Below are 21,972 nucleotides of genomic sequence, written 5' to 3' on the forward strand. Positions count from 1 at the left end.
AGATTTTTTGCCCTAACTCTAATTTTAAAACAGGTTTCCACCACTTCCTCCTGTCCTAGCACCTCCACCTCTTTATTATTGCTATCCTCTTATTAGACAGTTACAGTTTACACATTTCTAAATGTATAAAGACAGTTTCAAAAGAGGGCAAGATAGGACTGAAAATCACCAGTAAAAGCTATTTTTTTTAAAAGGTAAAATGGGTTCTTTTTAAGGCATACAATGCTTGTCCTCCATCTTCACACAACTCCAGCATTCAGCCAGAGATTTCAAATTCCCGTCAGAGGAATAAGAATACAGAACGGAAGCTTTTACTTAATAATCCTAAATAGAATTGAAACAACAAAAAGAAGAATTCAATAAACCGACTATATATACTCTAAATACTGAAAACACAAACGCTTTCAAGAAGGTAATTTATTAAAAGATTCTAGCACTGAAATGTTAAACAAAAGAGGTTTTCATTCATTGAACAGGGATGAATACATTAAAGCAACACTTCCAAGCTTCTGTTTTACAAGAACCTTTTATTCTAAGTCTATACCACTAACTCAACCCACTTTGATTTGCTAGCCCCCTGGTTTCGTAAGTTCAAGGAACATACATATGATTGGTTACAAAAGTACCAGTGCCCATAAAAGAAACACTGAGTTAAGTACTTAAGAATATGTTTTGCTTTTTTAAAAACAAAATTAAAAATCTAAGCCTTTTCTATATTTATACAACCAGTCTAAAACTTGGGAAATAATTTTAACTACAATTCAATTTATCTAGTATCATAGGTCATCAGGGAAGTTACCAAAAAAGAAAAAAAATTCAGGCAAGACAGGCCTCAAGAATAAGAATAATGCCAAATTCTACATTTCTCTCATTTTCACAAACTCCATACCTGTATCCACTGGTCAAGCACCAAGTCACAAGCCTTTCTAAAACATACATACAGTCCAACTTACCAATTGGTCTTTTTGCCGGGACAAATGCCTTCAGATTCTTCCCAGGGCGATTTGTTGTAGCGCCAGAGGAGGATGCCGTTTTGCAATTGGATGTTGAAGGCAACAGGGTACGTGGTTTCCTGGATGCAGCCACCTTGGCATTGGATGCTACCTTGGAGATGACAGTACTGAGGGTTGAGAGGTCCAGGACTGAGGGTCGCAACCTGCCTGTGATATAAGCAGCTAGCCTATTGGCTGGATGCAATGCCCCCATCTGTCCCAATAGCAACTTAGCCTGCGGGTAACTCTTACCATTAACCTGAAACAAGTGGCAAAGAGAAATTCTGTAAAGATAAAATTCTCTTGCTAACTTATCTCCCTTGACAGGGGTTTCATTTTTACAAGGTTTTAAAAGTCTATTATTCAGATGTAAAAGGAAAAAGAAATGGACTTTTTCCATTTGTCATATAATCTGAGTTATTAGAAGGTGAAAAAAAAAAGCTGCCATCTGATATTCTGAACTAATCTCATCTTCATTTTGGGTAGTTTGGAAACAATCTTAAAAACTCATCATATCTGCTCTTACATATGCGAGAGATACAATTAAATCTAATGAATCATCCAACTGTTTCACTTAATAAGCAATTCTGGCTAAACTATTAACAATCAGCAAAAATTAACTAACTGTGTTTCACAGAATCTCTCTGAAAAAACCAGGGAGGCATAATGAAGCCCTCTCACAAGGGTCCTTTCAAGCATCCTTCATATTTGCAAAATAAACAGTGAGTTTACTTTTAAGTTATAAGAAAACCATCGTTATAATACCTAAGCCACAAGGTCCCCTCAGTTTTCAAAAAACTCAACTTTGAAGATATTGTCATCTCTTGAACAAAACTTGAGCTCAAGATACATGCTAGGAGAAACTCACTTATAACTTTAAAAACAATCACTGAACCATCAGAAGAAAGTTATCAATAACTGAAACAAAGATTTTTCATTTCCATGGAGCGACTGGGTGGCTCAGTCAGTTAAGCATCTGACTTCAGCTCAGGTCATGATCTCACAGTTCATGAGTTCGAGCCCTATGTCGGGCTCTGTGCTGACAGCTCAGAGCCTGGAGCCTGCTTTGGATTCTGTGTCTCGCTCGCTCTCTCTCTGTCTTTTTTTCTCTTCAAAATATAAACAAACATTTAAAAAATTAAAAGAAAAAAAGATTTTTTTCTACTGCCTGAGTTGATACTGCCCATCTGGGGCAGCAAGATTGTTTTAAAAAATAAAGAACAAAAACGTCCCAAGTTTCTTACCCATGTTCTCAAAGTCCTAGACTAGAGAAGACATCCTCTTCTGTCCTTCCTTCCCATCATTTAAAAAGGAGAGAGGGTGAAGTGTGGTGGAGAAACTCCTAGTCTCTAAATTAATAGGAAATCAGCACAGCGAATAGCTAAAACAAGCCACTCTCTCCTCAAAGACACAAAATAGTTTCTTCACTATGTACATGAAACTGTGATTATTCCCATACAGATCAGGAACACCTCTGCCTTGAGTCTGACAGAAAGAAGGTGATCTTTCCAGACTAAAGGAAACTTTACTATCATTTTTCAGGGTTTCTAGAGGTCTAGGCCAGATACCCCTATTTGCTCCTTTGGGACTTGCTCTGAAGACTATTCAATAGCTTTCCCAAAGTCTCCATTACAGTGACCTGACTGCTTATGCAAGTTCACATTTTATGATGGCTTTCTGAGTCCTAGACAGGAGAGGAGAACACAAATTTCTATACCTTTATTTCAGTGGGTCAAGTCACACTAGAAATGAGCTCAGGTAAGTCTCTGCTCTCAAAATTATCAATGAATAAATAAATGAAGAAGAAAACACTGTTCTTATTATTAGGAGTTTAAGAAATACCAACAGAAGCAGTTATATAGCACCATCAAGAATAAACTGCAATAAAAGGTTTTTAATTAAGTCTATCAGTCATATTATTAACGAAATAGTCCTTAGCCCAGGGAAGTGGTCAAGCTAGTAAAGTCAAGTAACCTTAGCAAGAATGTCATATACATTTGCTACTCTGATATAAAAGTGCATTTAATGTTACTGAGCAAGGAGAAAACCTTTTTACTATAATTACATTTTAATTCAAAACCTCTCTTTGCAAAGATTTTCTAGATGCCAGTGTACTTTTACTAACATAACCTGCCTGAATTACTAAACAGCAAGGACCTATTTATACTACACAGTGATTAGCAAAAATCCTATGGACCAAATAAAGGGAAAAAAAGTAAACTGTGGCTCAATTCTTTTTTTAATTTTATACATTTGAGTGACACTCCACAAAATTAAAATCTTCTCCAAGTTTCTGAACATATACTGCTACTAAATACCAATTTTACCTTGTTTTGTTTTGAAAGCTATGTGCTAACAATAACAAAAAACTAGACTGAACCCCTTACTATCCTTGCTTAGTTGTCAAAGTATCACTAGATCCCAAGCAATAAAGTTGTAAGAGTAGGAACTTTCTAGACTAGACCTAAAATCACAAGCTAAAACAGGGCTCTACATTTCTATTTGTAAATGTGCCAAAAATTCACTCTAGGTACTAGGCCTATTACAAAAAGAGAAGATTTTGTCACCCAGTTCCCAGGAAATGTAAAGATAAATGATATAAAGCCCACTAAGGGCTCTGAAAAATCAAGATGTTACCTAAGTAAAAAAATGTGCTACATCCAGATTAAAGATAATTCTCACCTGGATAAGCCCAGATGTGCTTGAACTGGGTTTACGCTTATAGGCCACAAGCTTCCCTGCAGGAGAGAGCCCTGCATAAAAAGGCAGACCTTTGCCTCCATGTAATCTCTCCCTTACTGAATCCAGGGCATCTGTCTGCACAGGAGAGATATCATCCATTTTCCCAGGGGATAATGGACCATCAGGAGTCTCTGATCCAGATTTCTCAGCCACATCATCTTGGTCTTGACATGATGGCATAGAGATTTTCACACGAGAAGAATAAACAGGAGGGTTCTTCTCACCCCGGCTCTTTCGCTGAGAAGCCAACTCAATGATGAAGCTGCCCACCTTAAGTGACTGTGGCATGTTGCTATTGATGTGCTGGGATAAGATGCTCAAAATCTTGTTCCGATCCTCCTCCCAGTTGCAGTCTGAGATGATTTCTATCAGTTTAGTGGGACCACCTGGTGACCTCTGATGCACATAGGAGGTAGAGGACTCTCCTTCATTGCAGGAAGACTTCCAGCTTCTTTCTGATAAAGAATTGAAAGATACTTCTGCATCACACAATTTTGTACTGAACTTCGAAAAATTCTTATTTTCCCTGAGTTCTCAGAAAAGTGCCAAGGGCATAGAAATTGAACAAGCTGCCCAGTGTCTGAATCCCACGTACTTTCAGTGGTAATTTAACACTCACAAATTTGGGACTTTTCCAAGAAAAAGAAATATTTTAGAGAATCAGACTATGATAAGATACTCTGCTGTCTGGGGTCTCCGACAATTTTTTTTTAAGTTTACTTTGAGAGAGAGAGCGAGCGAGAAAGAGTGAGTGCACGCATGCCCAAGTGGGCAAGGGGCAGACAGAGAGAGGGAGAGAGAATCCCAAGCAGGTTCCGCACCACCAGTGCAGATCCCTATGCAGGGCTTGAACCCACAAACCGTGAGACCATGACCTGAGCTGAAGTCAGACACTTAACCAAGTGAGCCACCCAGGGACCCCTGCAGTCTCCAAAAAAAAAAAGGGAGTCCCACCTTGAGACAGTTCTGAAAGCTGTGACTTTTTTTTTTTTTTTAAGTTTATGTCTTTATTTTGAGAGAAACGGAGCATAAGCAGGGAAAGGGACAGAGAGAGAGAGAGAGAGAGAGAGAGAGAGAGAGAGAGAATATCCCAAGCAGGCTCTGCACTGACAAACACAGAGTTCAAACTCACTGCACAGAGCCTGACACAGGGTTCAACTCCTAAAACTGTGAGATCATGACCTGAGACAAAACCAAGAGTCAGAAGCTTAACCAATTGAGCCTCCCAGGTGCTCAAAATGCCATGACTATTATGTAAGAAAGTGTTATCTTGCAAACAAAGCATGACCCATAACCAAGATTAAGAATATTTATAGTTTACTGTTCTGCTATCCATATAGCAAAGCAAAGATACTTGCAAGATGTTTTATTAACATGTGATGGGTAGAGTCAACCCTAAAGAACAGCAAAAGAGAGAATACTGTGGTTTAAAAAAAAAAAAGTGTGGTCTACCTATAGTTTCTACTGCAAATACTTCTGAATTACTTCTGTGCCTCTTAGATATGACTGCACCATTTCTACATTGTATGCAGATCATTCAGGTACTTCTATTCGTAGCAACATGTTAACTGGATGTCTGTTTTACTAGACATCTAGATTTCTACAGCAGAGCCTCCCAACCAATGTGCTCATTACAAGTATGTCAGGATATAGATCCCCTCAGACTTCAAGGTGGTTGTGTTCTCAAGCAGGTTCTCTCCACCCCAGCAGTCTTTTCCACATATCTCAATGTGGCATAAAAACATTATCATTTTGTATATCAAGCCATTTAAAAAAAAAAATCGTTGGGAAGTACTGCTGCTAGTGTCTGAAGTGTTAAGAAGCAAAACTAAAAACAAGTAGGTAATGCCATAGCCACTACCTCCCATTACAGTAATTCTAGCCTTTGGTAGATAAATCAGTAATATCCCCTCCTTTCTCCCACTGTAGCAGCTACTGAGAGCCTGAGGGAAATTTTCAATAATGATGCCAAGGTTGCTGAGGCTTGGAAAGAGGTTTAAAAAACCTCATCTTAAATGTCTCTTGCAACAACCCACCATAACAACATGAATGAATTTTCTTAGGAGTGATAAACAGACCAAACAATAGGAAAACACTTATCTATCTATTTTTAATAGAAAAAAGGGGGTAGGTAAAAATATTCTGGATTGGTACTTCTGGTATATGTCCCCCCCTACCCCCCCACCCACAATTACTCTAAAATGAGACTTAATTTTCATACAGACCTTGCGATTTATCAGAATCATCCTCTAGGTCACAGGTGATTGGTTTCAAGGGCTGCTGTTCAGAATCAGGCTCCTAAAGAAAGGAATAACACAAATACTTCAACACATAATTATTATCAATAGAGACAAGAACATAAACATTAAATCTCTCAAAGAAGCCTGAAACAGCGAAAGATTTTAAGTGGCAACAGCTTCACATCTATATGTACAGCTGCATTACTATCAATATTATACAACCCTCAGCAAAAACAAGTATTGCTCTCTAATGTCCTGTGACAGTGACTGAGTCATCAAATTTACACCACACTTTATAATGTATTGTAGTAAAGAAGGAAAAATATTTAATGTTTAATGGAACAAGTTTCAGTTATTTAGAAAATTCACTAATGCAGAAAGATACAAATCCAGGTAATTACAGATAAATAATTTAATAAAAAACAAATGTTTGAACTTTTAAAAATTACTTCAGCATCAGAAAGACTAGTACTTTAAATAACTTTAAGGGACTATTCTCTAGAACAGATACACAGAGAAACAAATTGATAAGCACATCATGTAAGACTTCTCTGCCCTCCAAGAATTACTCTAAATTATTCTGATAGCAAGGTAAATTCTAATACCAGCAACAGGGTAACGGAACTTAAAAAGACAAATTATGCAGTAAGTAATTCACCTTTACACTACAGTTCTCGGGACTAGACTGACATGAGCCCTGTTGCTGCAATGATGGGGATGGTGATGGTGACGGTTGTCTCTGTTCCTCTTTTTTCCGTTCGTATACTCGAACACGAGCACAAGTCATCATACTTTCAAAGTACAAGTAGACTGGATCCTTGTCCTCTTCCCGAATCTGTAAATTCCATACAACAAAACATTCCATATGTTGGAGGAAAAAAATATGCTAGACTCCAAAAGGAAAAGGATGTTTAAACTTTGTTACAACATTTGAAATTTTTAAATGCAAATTTTAAGAAGTACAGTTATTATGGGCTGTATCTTGGAAAGTCAGAAAGGATTTGATTCTTTATCAAGAAATGTGACATTCCATTAGAGTAGCACTTCTCCAATTCTCTGCAATGAAGGATATTTCTTAATTACCAGTCCAACACAGACTGATCCTTTTGTAAAATAAGTTTCTAGAAAAACAAAAGATACGCAAAATACAAACCCAAGTTGTTTAGTATTAGATTTAATACACATAAAATTACTCTATCAAGTTGCTGTTAAGTTTCTAAATATTTACTCTCATTTTCTAGACTTATTTCATCAGACTCATAACAAATAGTTGTGGATCAGCACTAAGACCAGCACAGAGACCACACTGAATAGCATTGTACTAAAGCATCTTTCGTCAATTTAATGGACTGGGAAGACTGAAATGGATTTAATAATCACAAATGCTTAAGCTCTTAACAGAACCATCAGCTCTTTGACCTATCAATCTTTATAGTCATATGCCAACAATTATTTTATATCTTGAACTTTACTGTTACCTGAATATTAAAAAAATAGCCTTAAAAAGATGAGTTATTTCTTAAAACTTTTCTTAATGCTTTCCCACTAACAATATGTAGTATATCTGAATTAATTATTTTACACTATTGGAATAAAAAGCTTCTTCAGAAGGCTTTTTTTCTCCCTCTCCCTTAAAAATTTGCTGGTCATGTTTAAAAACAAAACAAAATAAACAAAAACCCCACAACTTTTTATGATCTTCTTGAAGAGAGATTTGGCTATCCTTAAGAATTACTACCACTCTACTTTTATGACATCTCTATGCCAGCAATTAGGCTGATTAAATCAGAAAGACCGATGGCTTACAGACATTTTACTTGAAAGCAAAATGATTCACAGAATATAAACCAAAAATATGGTTGAAATCCATTATCTTTACAAACAATTTTTGTAGCTTGCAATAAAAGATGAAACTCTGGGCTTACCACAGGATTGGGTTTGGGAGTATATGCCCGTGCAGGTTTAATTCCAGTGAGCAGTTTGCCCTTCACAGTAGTAGGTAAAACTTCTGGCTGAGGCAACAACAACGGCTTCATTGGCTCAATGACAGAAGGCGTTGGGATATAAACTGGCTCTGGATCTACTTCACCTTCTACTTTCACCCATAATGGGTAATGTCGAACAGGCTGTTCAGGCTCTGTTTCACATATAGCTTAACAAAAAGAAGAATAAGATTTCAGGTGCCTTTGGCAACAGAAGCTCACAGGCATCGCCAAAACAAAATGTGCTACCTCACAGAAAGCAGTAACTCATGAAAACAACCTAACAGATGCCCCCTAAAAAAATCTTTAGTTGCCATCATACACCTTAATTTATTCATCTATTAACCAAATATTTGTTGAATACCTATTTTAAGTCAGATAACTGTTTTAGGCACTAGAGTGAACATAGGTAGCTATGAGGAAAACAAAGTTCTTGCCCTCACAGAGTGTGCAATCCAGTAGTAGAAAACAAATTTAACATTTAATATCAAGTAATGGTAAGCACCACACCAAAAAATATAGCAGGGTAAGGAATGAAGAGTTAACAGATGCTATTAGATTTAGCATGATCAGAAAAGGCCTTCTGTTATCCTGGAAAAATCATTCTATACTACACTCTTTAATTTTATAAATAAAACAAATACTTATTGAACCTTACTCCACACCTATTCTAAACACTTAATTATGTTTTAGCTCATTTAATTGTCACAATAGCCCTAGAGACATTATTATTCCCATTTTGCCAAAGCTGAGATTCAGGAGTCCAACAAGAGGCAGAACCAGGATCAAACCCAGTCCATCTGGCTCCAGAGACACAGCTTGTTACTGTGCCCTCTGGTAACAACATATATTCAAAAGACAGCCTGATCTCAGCAAAGAAGCAAAAATAGATCAATGGAAAAGCAATGGAACCAGAGATGAAATCATACTGTCAAGAAGGTCTACACAAAGTAAAACATGTATCATTACTTAATCAAATTAAATGGAGGATCTAGGTTAAGAGGCAACCAGCTTTTATTCTCTAAGCAAACTTCCCATTCCCAAAGATAGCAGTAGAGAAACCAAAATTGTATTTTGCATTTTAATGGTCGGTCCTCAGAGAGAACGTAGCTGGTTCCAAATCTAAAATCCAAAATCTTTGCCTGCAGTAACATAAAACGTGACTGAGTAGCATTCACATTTAATTCAAATACTTAGCTCAGGGCGGCTGGGTGCCTTAGTCGGTTCAACAGTTAAATGTCCGACTTTGGCTCAGGTTATGATCTCATGTTTTATGAGTTCAAGCCCCATATCAGGCTGAGTGCTGACAGCTCAGAGCCTGGAGCATGCTTCAGATTTTGTCTTCCTCTCTCTCTGCCCCTCTCCCCCTCAAAAATAAACAAACATTAAAAAAATTTTTTTAATTAAGTATTTAGCTCAATTTATCTTTCATAATAAAGCAGAAATCAAAATTGCAACCTGATTTCATAAAGTATATTTGTTGTGAATATTAAGACTCCCCTAAAAAACAACTATCTAAAGGGTTCCTAAGGCTAACATCATTCAGAGCATAACCACAAAATGTTGAGCATAACCACAAAATGTTGAGTATGTAGAGATTAAAACAGAGTAAAATCTTCAGAGCTGGAAAGTGACTGACCCAATTATTTAGCTAGTTATAGCTGTCTCTGTGTAGGTAGATAAGGTTAGGGATCCCGGAGGAAAAAAGAACAGACATGGCTTTCTTAACATAAGTCATTTTAGGGCCCCACCCATTTTTGTGATCTATGCCATATCAGCATTACTTGTCCATGCACACTTCTTGCAGAATTTCCTAGGGGTTGGAATTACGAAGAAATGCAAAAACCTCGTAGTTAAGGATTTTAAGGGAACAAAGTGAATCCAAAAGCTGGTCTCTACCAGACCAGGAAACAGCTGAACTGTATCAATGGTAAAATTCTCAGTGCTGTTTCAAAAGTAAACATTGACCTATAGCACATTCTTCAGTTGTTTTTGCAGGATTTAAACCCCTTTGAGCACTCTGAAAGCGGACTAACTGGAGCAGAGAATTAATGACGCCAACCCTTGCTGACCCTCATGGCTTCAATCAACTAGGACCTGGATTCTGTCCATGAAGGATGACATTTACCCCAATTCTATACAGAACTCTCCTTTGTCAAGCCCCATTCACAAATAGGCATGTGCCCTTAGCTTAAAACTTACCCAATTTTGTTGTTTGAGTGGACACTACTTTAGGAAACATACTCTTGCTGTTCTCCTTACCTGTTACAAGTAAAACCTTTTCTTTCCCTGTTCTTTGGCCTGGTTGTGTCTTTTGGGTGGACAACCAACAAGAGGCAAACCCAGTTTCAGGTAACATCTATTATCCAACTATTATAACCTCATTCATTTATCACATAATCCACAAAGGCTTCTAACACCCAAGTATTCATGTATTTCAATGTCTACTATGTATCAGACTTTGCAGGTACGATAATGAACAACAATGACAAAAATCTTGGGATTCATGTAGCTTACATTTAAGCTGGGAGAAGAGAGTGAGACAGGCAATAAACAAGATTAATAAGGAAAATATGCTGGGTTGTGGTAAGTGCTTATGAGGGGAGAAAAAAAAGCAGACAGGAAATAAGTGGTAATGTATAGTGATTATTATTGTATGACTATGTATTTTGAGGGAGGAGTGTTCCACTTTTCAAAAGGGTAACCAGGGATGCCTTCACAATGGAAATGGGTATTTACAAAGGCTATACCACTAATTTGATAACAACTTTATTGTTTAGTGTTGCTAATTATTTCATACACATATTAATTCTATTATAAAAATAAAAGTGCCTTCAGGGCAATCACTATAGACTTTGACCGCTTTCAAGCTCTTTAAGGATTTTTTAAGCCTCTGTAAGTAAGGATTATACTAAGCAAAGGTTCCATTTCAACTTTTTCTTTTGAAAATGGCTACAAAATAGCACAGTATTTCAGAAGAAACTTCTTAAAATATTTTAAGATATCTTAATTCCTCATAGAAATCAAAGACAACTCTAAAATTTGAAGTGCAGACAAAGGGGAAAATGGTGTGCTTATTGTAAACAAGAGAATTCATAAAAGGAGCTGATTGGGAAGGGTAAAGTTCAGTTCTGTTCAGGACATGAAAGACTGAAGTGCAAGCAACATCATCAAATAGGGCACACGATAAAAATCAGAAATGCTGGGCTGGTTGGCTCAGTCCCAAGAGCATGTGAGTTTGATCTCTGGGTAGTGAGTTTGTGCCTCACATTGGGTGTAGAGATTTCTTACAAGAATAAATAAAAACTTTAAAAAATCAGAACTGTCAATGGCAGAGACTACATCTGAAGTCATGAAAATGGACAGACTCCCCACAAAGAACAAATCAATTCCTCATACTTCATCAGCCCACTGTCCACTTGCTTCCTTTACACAGCTTGGAATCCAAGATAACAGTACTTCTCCACTCCCCTTCACAATATACTAGTGATCCTCCTACCCGTCACCTGAAACTCAGGAGAAAAAGAGCTACCAAAGGCAGAATTAAGGGGAGAACCAGAATGGCATATATCCAGAGCCAAGAACAGAAACCTGTTATCAAGAAAAGTGGTATCATATCCCCTAATTTCTATTCAAATACCTCCTAATGTTACCTCACCAAGGTCTCCTAGCATTATCACTGTCTTCCAGGTTCTCAATAAGCCTTTCTTCATGACACTTAAAACATTATGGCACAATTGTTACTGTGGCACTTAAAATTACAGTAAATACATATCTATATATTTACCACATACCTGTTTTGTCAAACTGACAGTAACTTCTTAGACATGGGACTTCATTTTAATTGTATCTTACCTCTTGTCACTCTTAGCAGGGACCATAGCAGTTGCGCCATAAATGAACAGTTTTAGATACAGAAGTCCTAGAAAACTGCTATGCTAAGTCCTAGAAAACTGCTATGCTAGTAATCAGCATACTATATTCCTCTCCCTCCATTTTTGTATGTGTTTTAAACCTTTTTATTGTGAAATGTAATACCCAATTAAGCGCAAAAACAAGGTATATACAACTTAAAACATATTAATATATACCTGTATTAACACTATACAGGTCAAGAAATGAAATACTGCCAACAACCCCTCTTGCATGACCTTTCTCAGTCACAATTCCTTTCCATAAGAGAATCACTTACATGATAGCCTCCTCTCCACTTTCCTTTTTCAAGCCGAGTAACACACCCCTAAATATCACAGCTTAATTTTGCCCCCAATTTTGAAAATTATATAAATGTAACCATAGAGATGTATTACTCTGCCTACACTTCTTCTTCGCCCAACATATTATTTGTAAAATGCAACCATGCTGTTCCAGCTACCTATGTAATTATTTTTACTGTCATGTACTACTCTGATTATTCATACTATTATCCATTCTAATGTTATTAAAATATCTGGGGTAAAATATCTGGGATATTAAAATATCTTTCATGTTTTAGCTTCTATGAATCATGGTACCACAAACAATCCTAAAAAAAGTACTTCTGCTGATTACTTTGCAAACAATTAAATCTAGGGCATGTGAATCATCAACTTTAGAAAATGTTGCCAAACTATTTTCCCAAGTGGTTATACCAATTAACATTTCCATCATAAAATTTTAATTTTAACTATTCTGGCAGGCATGCCATGGAATCTTGCTGTGGATTTGCTTTGTATTTCTCTGACCAAGAATGAGATGTTCAACATCCTTTTTTATGAAGTACCTCTAAAACTCTTGACTATTTAAAAAAAAAAACAAACTTTTTTTTTAATGTCTATTTTTGAGAGAGACAGAGACAGAATGCAAGTGGGTTAGGAGCAGAAAGAGAGCGACACACAGAATCCAAAGCAGGCTCCAGGCTCTGAGCTGTTAGCACAGAGCCCAATGCAGGGCTCGAACTCACGACCTGAGCCGAAGTTGGACGCTCAACCAACTGAGCCACCCAGGCACCCCTTGACTATTTTTTTTTTTTTTTTTTAATTTTATTTTTGGGACAGAGAGAGACAGAGCATGAACGGGGGAGGGGCAGAGAAAGAGGGAGACACAGAAGCGGAAACAGGCTCCAGGCTCTGAGCCATCAGCCCAGAGCCCGACGCGGGGCTCGAACTCACGGACCGCGAGATCGTGACCTGGCTGAAGTCGGACGCTCAACCGACTGCGCCACCCAGGCGCCCCTTTTTTTTCTTTTTTCTTTTTTTTTTTTTTTACCCCTTGACTATTTTTTATGGGACTGTTTAACTCTCATTAATATACAGACATCTCTACATTTTCTGGACATAGGTCCTTAGTCAGATATTGCAAATATCTGTTCTCTCACTGTACCATACATTTTCACTTGCTTAACGTCCTAAAGACATGAATTTCTCATTTTTAACTAATAAAGTGTATTAATCTTTAATGATTATTTTCTTCTATTATACTGAAATCTTTTCCTAATGTGAGATCATACATATATTCTTGTATATTACAAGAGTTGGATTATTTAGCTTTTCACAATTAGGTCTATAATCTCACAGACATTATTTCTATGTATAATGAGTAAATAAATGAAGTTTTGGCTTTTTCCCATGTGGATATTCAATGAGGCTACTACAGTTTTTAAAAGATCATCCTTTCCATATTCCTCTGCCATTTCCTCCAAATTAAGTGTCCATATATATATCTGAATCCACGGTATCCTCTCCATTCTGTTCTACTGACCTATTTACTTTATACTCAAGCCAGCATCACCCTGTACTACATGTGGTCATTTTATTAGTTTTGATATCCAATACAGCAAACTTTCCCACCTTGTCAATGTTCAAGATTACCCTGGCTTTACCTGGCTATCTCTAGGTCCTTTGCATTTCCATATAAATTTTAGAACTGGCTTTTCAAGTTTCACATAAAAAACTCTGTCAAGATTTTGATTAGATTGTAATGAAATTACAAATAAAAATGAGAAGTGACATCTTTATAATATTGTTTCACTTGCTACCCACCCTGAAAACCAAGAATGGATGTTAAGGGGTGCCTGGGTGGCTCAGTTGGTTAAGCATCCAACTTTGGCTCATGTCGTGATCTCATGTTTCCTGAGTTCGAGACCCGCTTCGGGCTCTGTGCTAACACCTCAGAGCCTGGAGCCTGCTTCAGATTCTGTCTCTGTCTCTCTCTGCCTCTCCTCCGCTCACAATCTTGCTCGCTCTCTCTCAAAAATAAACATTAAAAAAAATAAAATAAAGAATGGATGTTGAGAGGATTCTGGGAAGATGAAAGAACAGGTAGCACCAGGAAATCTGCTCATTTATAAACAACTGCACAGGCAAAATCTGCCTAATGTAACTATTCTGGAATCCTAGAGACTATTGGAGGCTTGCAACTTCCGAGGCAAGACTTGGGACAGTAAATGGTCCTTAACTGTGGTCAATTTCAGTTCTTAGCACAGTAGCAACTGCCCATTCCCCATCTTCATTATCTCTTCATTCATGTCCAGTCACTTAGCAGGCAGGCACATGTGTTCCTGAAGTAGCCTGCACAAAGCTCGAGGGAGCCAGAGTGGGCAAAGAGAGTCCTATCCTCCATCAGGGGTCTATGCTCTGACCACTGATTGCTTCTGATCAGAGGTGCAAAGAGGTAGGTAGGCAGCCACTATTGTTGCACCTCCCCACAATACTGCAAGCCCTTCCTCTTCTGTCTTAAGTGACTTCCAAGGAACCAGCACCCTTCACCCCCATCAATTTTCACTTTTTCCCCTTTGAAGAGCCAGATATTAAAGACAAGGACATTCAAAATCAACTGCAAATACAAGAAAAATTAGATAGTGACTATGCATGCCAAGAAAAAGGCTCAGAGAAGGTCTGAAAACACAAGTTTACATATACTTCAAGAGGATCATTAGCACAGACTACCTACAACAATCAAAACAAAACAAAAGCAGTAACAAAATAAATAAACCCTGGGAAAGGAGGAGAATCTGATTCCAGAGTTACCACATTATTAGATTCAAATGTCCAGTGTTCCAATCACAAAAAGACAAATATTGAATGATTACACTTAGATTAAGTACTAAAAGTAGCCAAATATCATAAAGACAAAAAGTAAAATGGTGTTTGCCAGGGGTTGGGGAAGAGGGAAATGGGGAATTATTCTTTTAAAGGGTTCAGTTTCAGCTTCAAAACATAAGGAAAGTTACAGTGATAATGCTTGTTACACAACAGTGTGAGCATATGTAGTACCACTGAACTGTGCATTTAAAACTGGTTAAGATGGTAAAGTTTATGTTGAGTGCATTCTGTCACCATAAAAATAAATAAAAACAGAGGTGTGCCTGGGTGGCTCAGTCAGTTGAGTGTCCAACTCTTGATCTCGGCTCAAGTCATGATCTCACGGTTTGTGAGATGGGAGCCCCATGACAGACTCTGCACAGACAGTATGGAGCCTGCTTGGGATTCTCTCTCTCTCCCACACTCTATCTGCCTGTCCCCTGTTTGCATGTGTGCACGCTCTCTCAAAATAAATAAACTTTAAAAAAAAAATTTTTTTTTAAATGGATGTTGAATTTTCATCAGCTTTACAGCATTTCCTGATATAAAATTTCTTTCATATTGTTAATGTGTTTTGAAATATTCTACATCATTTTAAATAACACGGTACCCCTCTGTAAACGTATATAAAACTTTAACATAGATTGTACAATAAATTCCATTTTTCAGTATTCAACAGCCTTCAATACTCCTATATAAGTAAACCTTATTTTTTTTACAGTTTTATTGACAAATTTAGTACCATATACAACATGATGAACTTTGACATACATATACTCCTGTGAAACCATCACTACAATGAAGATAGTGAAGGCAACCATCACACCTCCAAGAATTCCTTGTAACTGTAAATGGATAACTTCTTTGTAATCCCTCCATCTTTCCCTCTGAGTCCAACATCCATCCCAACCATTGTCCAGGCAACCACTAATCTATGTATTAGTTTCTATTTCTTTTTTACAGAGATGTAATAAAAATGTTAACTTTAGGGGGTGAGATTGAAGCCAAGTGCTTATCATTCAGTGTAATTATTCTAAGATTGATCTTGTTCCTGAGTGTGTATCAATAGTTTTTCATCTTATTGCTGAGTAAGATTCCGTTGTTTCTATCTATACCAAATGTCTTTATCCATTAACCTGTTGATGAACACCTAGGTTGTTTCAAATGTTCTTGCTATTACAGATAAAGCAGTTATGAATACCCATGTAAAAGACTTTATGTGACATACACTTTCACTTCTGTTGAGTAAATACATACAAATGAAATGACTCCATTGTTTGACATATTTTTAACATTCTAAGAAACTAGCAAACTGTCTTCCAAAGTTGACTGTACCATTTTACATTCCCACCAGTTACGCACAAGAGTTCCAAAGGCTTATATTTTCATCAACATTTGGGATGGTCACTCTTTGTAACATTAGCCAGTTAGTGGTATATGGTAGGATCTCCTTGTAGGTTTTTTTTCTGGCTGGGTACAATAGGCTTTAATATATATAACACAGTATATAACATGGTAGGGATTCCTTAAGCCCCTCCTCTTCTTCGGGGGATCAGAGGTGGAAATTGTAAAGACATCGGGAGATTCTCAGCATCTTGGGGGATGAGTTGGGGCAAGGATTCCCCACCTCTCTTTTCTAGATCTTGCTGGAGCTACTGGTCCAGGAGGCTCTTACTCCTTGGAAGCCATGCAGACCATAACGTCTACCACTCAGTTACCGTAGCCAAATTTATTCTCATAACAGGAAATGAGTCTGGCAAAACGGTCAATCATGGCAATGCTACCCGTAGCATCAAAGGTGGAAGAGTGGCTGTGAGGATTAAAGTTGCAGAAAACAATCTGGTTCTCAGTATAGCCCAGGTTGCCCTTGAAAGGAGGCCCTCTGATACCTGTTTACACTGACTTTTGCCATCCTGTCTTGGGGACACAGCTGTCACTACACCAGAAGATGTAGCTATCTGTTGATCAGGGAGGAGGGCTACCTTATGGTTTTAATAAGCATTTTCCTAATGATGACTGATGACAACCATCTTTTCATGTGCCTGATCTAGTGTCTATATATCTGCTGTTAAGTGTTTCAATTTTCTATTTTTTAAATTCTGCTGACTGCCTTCTTACTGAGTTTTTTAAGTATTCTGAACGAGTTTTAAGAATTATTTATTATAGGGGCGCCTGGGTGGCGCAGTCGGTTAAGCGTCCGACTTCAGCCAGGTCACGATCTCGCGGTCCGTGAGTTCGAGCCCCGCGTCAGGCTCTGGGCTGATGGCTCGGAGCCTGGAGCCTGTTTCCGATTCTGTGTCTCCCTCTCTCTCTGCCCCTCCCCCGTTCATGCTCTGTCTCTCTCTGTCCCAAAAATAAATAAAAAACGTTGAAAAAAAATTAAAAAAAAAAAGAATTATTTATTATAGATACACGTCCTATGTTGGCTGCATGTTTTTTATAGTATTTCTCTTAGTTTATGGCTTCTCTTTTATTGAACAGACCTTCTGAAGAGCAAGTTTTTTCAATTTCATTACACTTTTTGACATTTACAATTGTGGTTTTGATGTCCTATTCTAAAAATCTTTGAGCCACAGGTCACAAAGGATTTTTTTCCTTTATTTTCTTTTAGACATTGTATAGCTTAAAGCACTTATATTTAATTTAAGACATTAACTTTTAGATCTTGAGCTAATTTTTATCTATAATATAAAGTTATGACTGAGGTTCTCTTTTTATTTTTGGAGGCAGGGAAGGGCTGTTTCTAGCTATCCAATTGCTCCAGATCCACCTGTTGGGAAGATCATTATTTCCTCATTAAAAGGACTCGGAATTGTGTCAAAAACTCACTGGTCTTGTATTTTTGTGTAACAACTTTTGAATTCTCTCTTCTGTTCCACTGATCCTTATGTCTTTTTTTTACCCAAATTACTTTTCAGCTTTACAGTAAGTCTTAAAATCAGATAGTCTAAGTCTACCAACTATGTTTGCCTTTATCAAAATTGTTTATCAAATGACTATTCTAAATACTTTACTTTTCCATATAAATTTTATAAACAAGTTGCCAATTTCTAACAAGAAAAGCCTGCTGGGATTTTGACTGGAATAGCATCAAATTTACAAATTAATTTATGGAAAAGTCTATCTTACCAAAAGAGTTTTCGGATGTATAAAAACAGTCTACCCCTCCATTTATTTAGGTCTTTTAAAAGTGCTCTCAACAAGGTTTTCAAGTTTTTAGTAAAAAAGTCTTAGGCAACTTTTGTCAGCTTCATATTTAAATGTTTGAGTTGTTTGGATGCTATTCTAAATGGTACTTTTTATTTCAATTTCCAGTTGTTACTACCATATGTATAAATATACAGTCTACTGATATTACTGTATGTTACAAACTCGCTAAACTAACACAGTTCTAGTAGGTTTTTTGTAGATTCCTAGGATTTTCCTGTCTATGAATAAAGCCAATTTTACTTTTTCCTTTCCAATCTGGATACATTTTCTATTTCATGCCTTACCCCAATGGCTGAGACCTCCAATATGATACTAAATAGACAAGGCAAAAGAAGACATTCTTCATCATTTCTAATCACTGGAAGAAAGCACTCTTTCATGATTAATATGTTGCTTGTACAGGTTTTCATAGCTGCTCTTTATCAGACTATGAAAGTTTCCTTCTATTCCTAATGTGCTTAAGAATTTTTACCAGAAATTTGCCAACTGAGTTTGTCAAGTTGTGAAAATATCTATTGAAATGTTAATATGCCCCCCCCCCCCCCCCACACACACACTTTTTAAGTCTATTACGGTAATGGTGAACAACACTGATTATTTTCAAATGGATGATCAACCTTGCAAGCCTGGGGTAAATCCCACTTGATCAGGATATACTGTCCTTTAAATACATTCCTGGACTGTATGTGCTAAAACTGAATTTATAATCTTTACATATGTTCATGAGAGATATTACTCTGCCATTTCCTCGTAATGTCTTTGGCTGGTTTTAGTTTCAGGGTAATGCTGGTCTCATGGAACGAGATAACTTTATGAAAGCATTTGTATAAGATGGGCATTACTTCTTCCTGAATGTTTTGACAATTCATCAGTGAACGGATCTGGACCTAGAGTCATTACTGTAGAGTTTTTCTCTACAAGTTCACAAGTATAGGGGCAGGCAGTTACTTATTTCTTAAGTGAGTTTGGTAGCTTTGTGTCTTTCAAAAAACTTGCCCATTTCATCTAATTTACTGTCATAAAATTGTTCCTTTATTAAACTTAGAATGTCTGTAAGTAATATCATTTATCATTTCTGATACTGGTAATTTGTGTGTTCTTTTTTCCTAATCAGTCTGGCTACAGATAGCAATTTTATTGATCTTCCCTTTACATAGGTAACTTGTAGATACACATCTCCAACAAAACTCTAAGTGGGCTAAGAAAGCAGGAATGCCATATTTTATCCTTTCTCTTGGTACCACCCACAGTAGCTAACTAAGCACAGTACCTTCACATCATCAGCATTTTTTGACCAAACAAAAGCATAAATATATGATAATCAAGTGAAGGCCAAATTTCAAAAATCATACTGCATACAGTAGGAAAAAAACATGAAGACTTTTAAGTCAGATAAACTTGGGTTCAAATCTCTACCACTCCCTTAAAACCAAGGTGACCTTGGGGAAGGAGTTACATAAACTCCCTAAGCACTCAACTAGTGTATCTGTAAAATGGAAAAAACCTTCTTATAAAAGGTTGCAAGATTTAAATGATATAAACCCTATCAAGTGCTCTGCATAAAGACTGTTTAATAATGGTAATTTCCCTCTGTTCACACAAATGGATTAATGGACCAATATTAGCAGAAAATCTTTAAGTCTACTACAAGGGGAAAAAATGTATTATTAAATGCCTCAATTTCATGCATTGTAAATACTAACTTTTAACTTATATATTAGCTACAGAATGAATACATAAACATGAAAAAACTCAAACTGTACAAAAGGAAACAAAAATGAAAACAAGTCTTACACCATACCCAGTGTCACATCCCTACAAGTGATTACTTTTACATTTGTGTTCCATTTTGGTGGTTATTTCAGTAATCCTAAATTAAACATTTTGTCCTCAACCTCATGATTTAGCAGTAGCTAAATACTCAGTGTGATGAAAGATAAGGAAATTAGCTTCCTAAAACTCTCAACTTGTGTCTGCTACACTTTATATTGCTAATTTCTGTTCTAAAACTGTATTTAGACTTTTATTTTCTTTTAAGTTTTTTTTTTTTTAACGTTTATTTATTTTTGAGACAGAGAGAGACAGAGCATGAATGGGGGAGGGTCACAGAGAGGGAGTCACAGAATCTGAAACAGGTTCCAGGCTCTGAGCTGTCAGCACAGAGCCCATCGCGGGGCTCAAACTCACGAACTGCGAGATCATGACCTGAGCCGAGGTCGGCCGCTTAACCGACTGAGCCACCCAGGCGCCCCTGTATTTAGACTTTTAGATATTCATTTATATCAATTCTAAAAACAAAAAAATCAATTAGCTTACAAAAGTATGCCTATGTGATTAATCCTTGCAGAGTCAACAAAAGTATGCCTATGTGATTAATCCTTGCAGAGTCAACTAATGTGACTGATCCCTTAGCGGAGGAAATGTACTTCTATATTACTAAATTTGTTCACCTGATCCAGATGAACAGATTCCGTTTTCCTCTATCCTTCCAGACTGCTCAAAATTCTACCAAAAAATATACTGATTTAGGGGAGTCTGAGTGGCTCAGTCCATTAAGTGACTGACTCTTGGTTTCAACTTAGGTGATGATCTCATGGTTTGTGAGATAGAGCCCTGTGAGTGTGCAGCCTGCTTATGGTTCTCTCTCTCCCTCCCTTTCTGCCCCTCCCCTGCCACTGGTGTGCACATGCTCTCATTCTCTCAAAAAGAAATAAACTTAAAAAGAAAAAAAAATAATGATTTATAGTGGAACCATAATTTTCCTATACAAACTTTAACTTCCAGTGTTAATTGCGTTTCCTTAAAATATCTACTGAAATGATAACATATCATTTTTTTTAAGTATGTTATGGTAATGATGAACTATACTGTTTTTTTTCAAATGTTAAATCATTTGCATGACCTTCACCTAACAATGAATTATCCAAGTTATTTTTTATTTTGAGAGAGAGTGCAAGCAGGGGCAGGGCAGAGAGATAGAGAAAGAGAAAGAGAATCCCAAGCAAGCTCCATGCTGTCAGCACAGAGCCCAACTTCGGGCTCAATCTCCTGAATCATGAGATCTTGACCTGAGCCAATATCAAGAATTGGAAAGTTAACCAATGGAAACACCCAGGCATGCCTTAACCATGTTATTTCTTAAAATAATCAATTACCTCCTTAAAGATAGTTTTCTCAGCATCTTATTATTTTCCACTTTATATCAGACTAGTTGCTTCCTTGTCTTGCTATGTAGTTGTCATCCTAAGATCATTTTTCCCATCTTGGATGGGGTCCATTCTTCACTAAAGGTCATCTCCTGCTTCTTGAATTTCTTTTTCATTTTCCAGAGCACAACTTCAAGAAATCCCAAGAAGTTTCTAAGAAGCCTACCTCATGCATCATTGTATGTTTTAATGTATCTTTTTTTGTTTTGTTTTTTAACATTATTTATTACTTCTTAGAGACAGAGCACGAGCAGGGGAGGGGCAGAGAAAGAGAAAGGGAGACACAGAATCCGAAACAGGCTCCAGCCTCTGAGCTATCAGCACAGAGCCCGATGCGGGGCTCGAACTCGCAAACTGGTGAGATCATGACCTGAGCCAAAGTTGGACACTCAACCGAGCCACCCAGGCGCCCCATAAAATATCTTTATTTTATTTTTATTTTATTTTTTTTTAAATTTTTTTTTTCAACGTTTATTTATTTTTGGGACAGAGAGAGACAGAGCATGAACGGGGGAGGGGCAGAGAGAGGGAGACACAGA

The 21,972-nt window shown here is 37.1% G+C and overlaps 1 protein-coding gene across 16 annotated transcripts in view; it reads right to left on the minus strand.

Moving 5' to 3' along the window:
* The window catches only part of MGA (MAX dimerization protein MGA), a 168,146-nt gene that overhangs the window by 23,836 nt on the left and 122,338 nt on the right, over positions 1-21,972 (minus strand). For 6 of the 16 annotated variants that reach the window (XM_058738104.1, XM_058738102.1, XM_058738105.1 and 3 more), the window contains exons 10-14: positions 7,900-8,126; positions 6,633-6,809; positions 5,960-6,032; positions 3,675-4,189; positions 954-1,251 (exon numbers count right to left, since the gene is read on the minus strand). In XM_058738104.1, coding sequence (XP_058594087.1) covers positions 954-1,251; positions 3,675-4,189; positions 5,960-6,032; positions 6,633-6,809; positions 7,900-8,126 — 1,290 coding nt within the window. The remainder of the gene's footprint in view (positions 1-953; positions 1,252-3,674; positions 4,190-5,959; positions 6,033-6,632; positions 6,810-7,899; positions 8,127-21,972) is intronic. The other 10 variants (XM_058738112.1, XM_058738113.1, XM_058738115.1 and 7 more) reach the window with 8 other exon arrangements.

The sequence above is a fragment of the Neofelis nebulosa genome, chromosome 7, assembly GCF_028018385.1.
Source record: "Neofelis nebulosa isolate mNeoNeb1 chromosome 7, mNeoNeb1.pri, whole genome shotgun sequence".
Taxonomy (NCBI): Eukaryota; Metazoa; Chordata; class Mammalia; order Carnivora; family Felidae; genus Neofelis; species Neofelis nebulosa.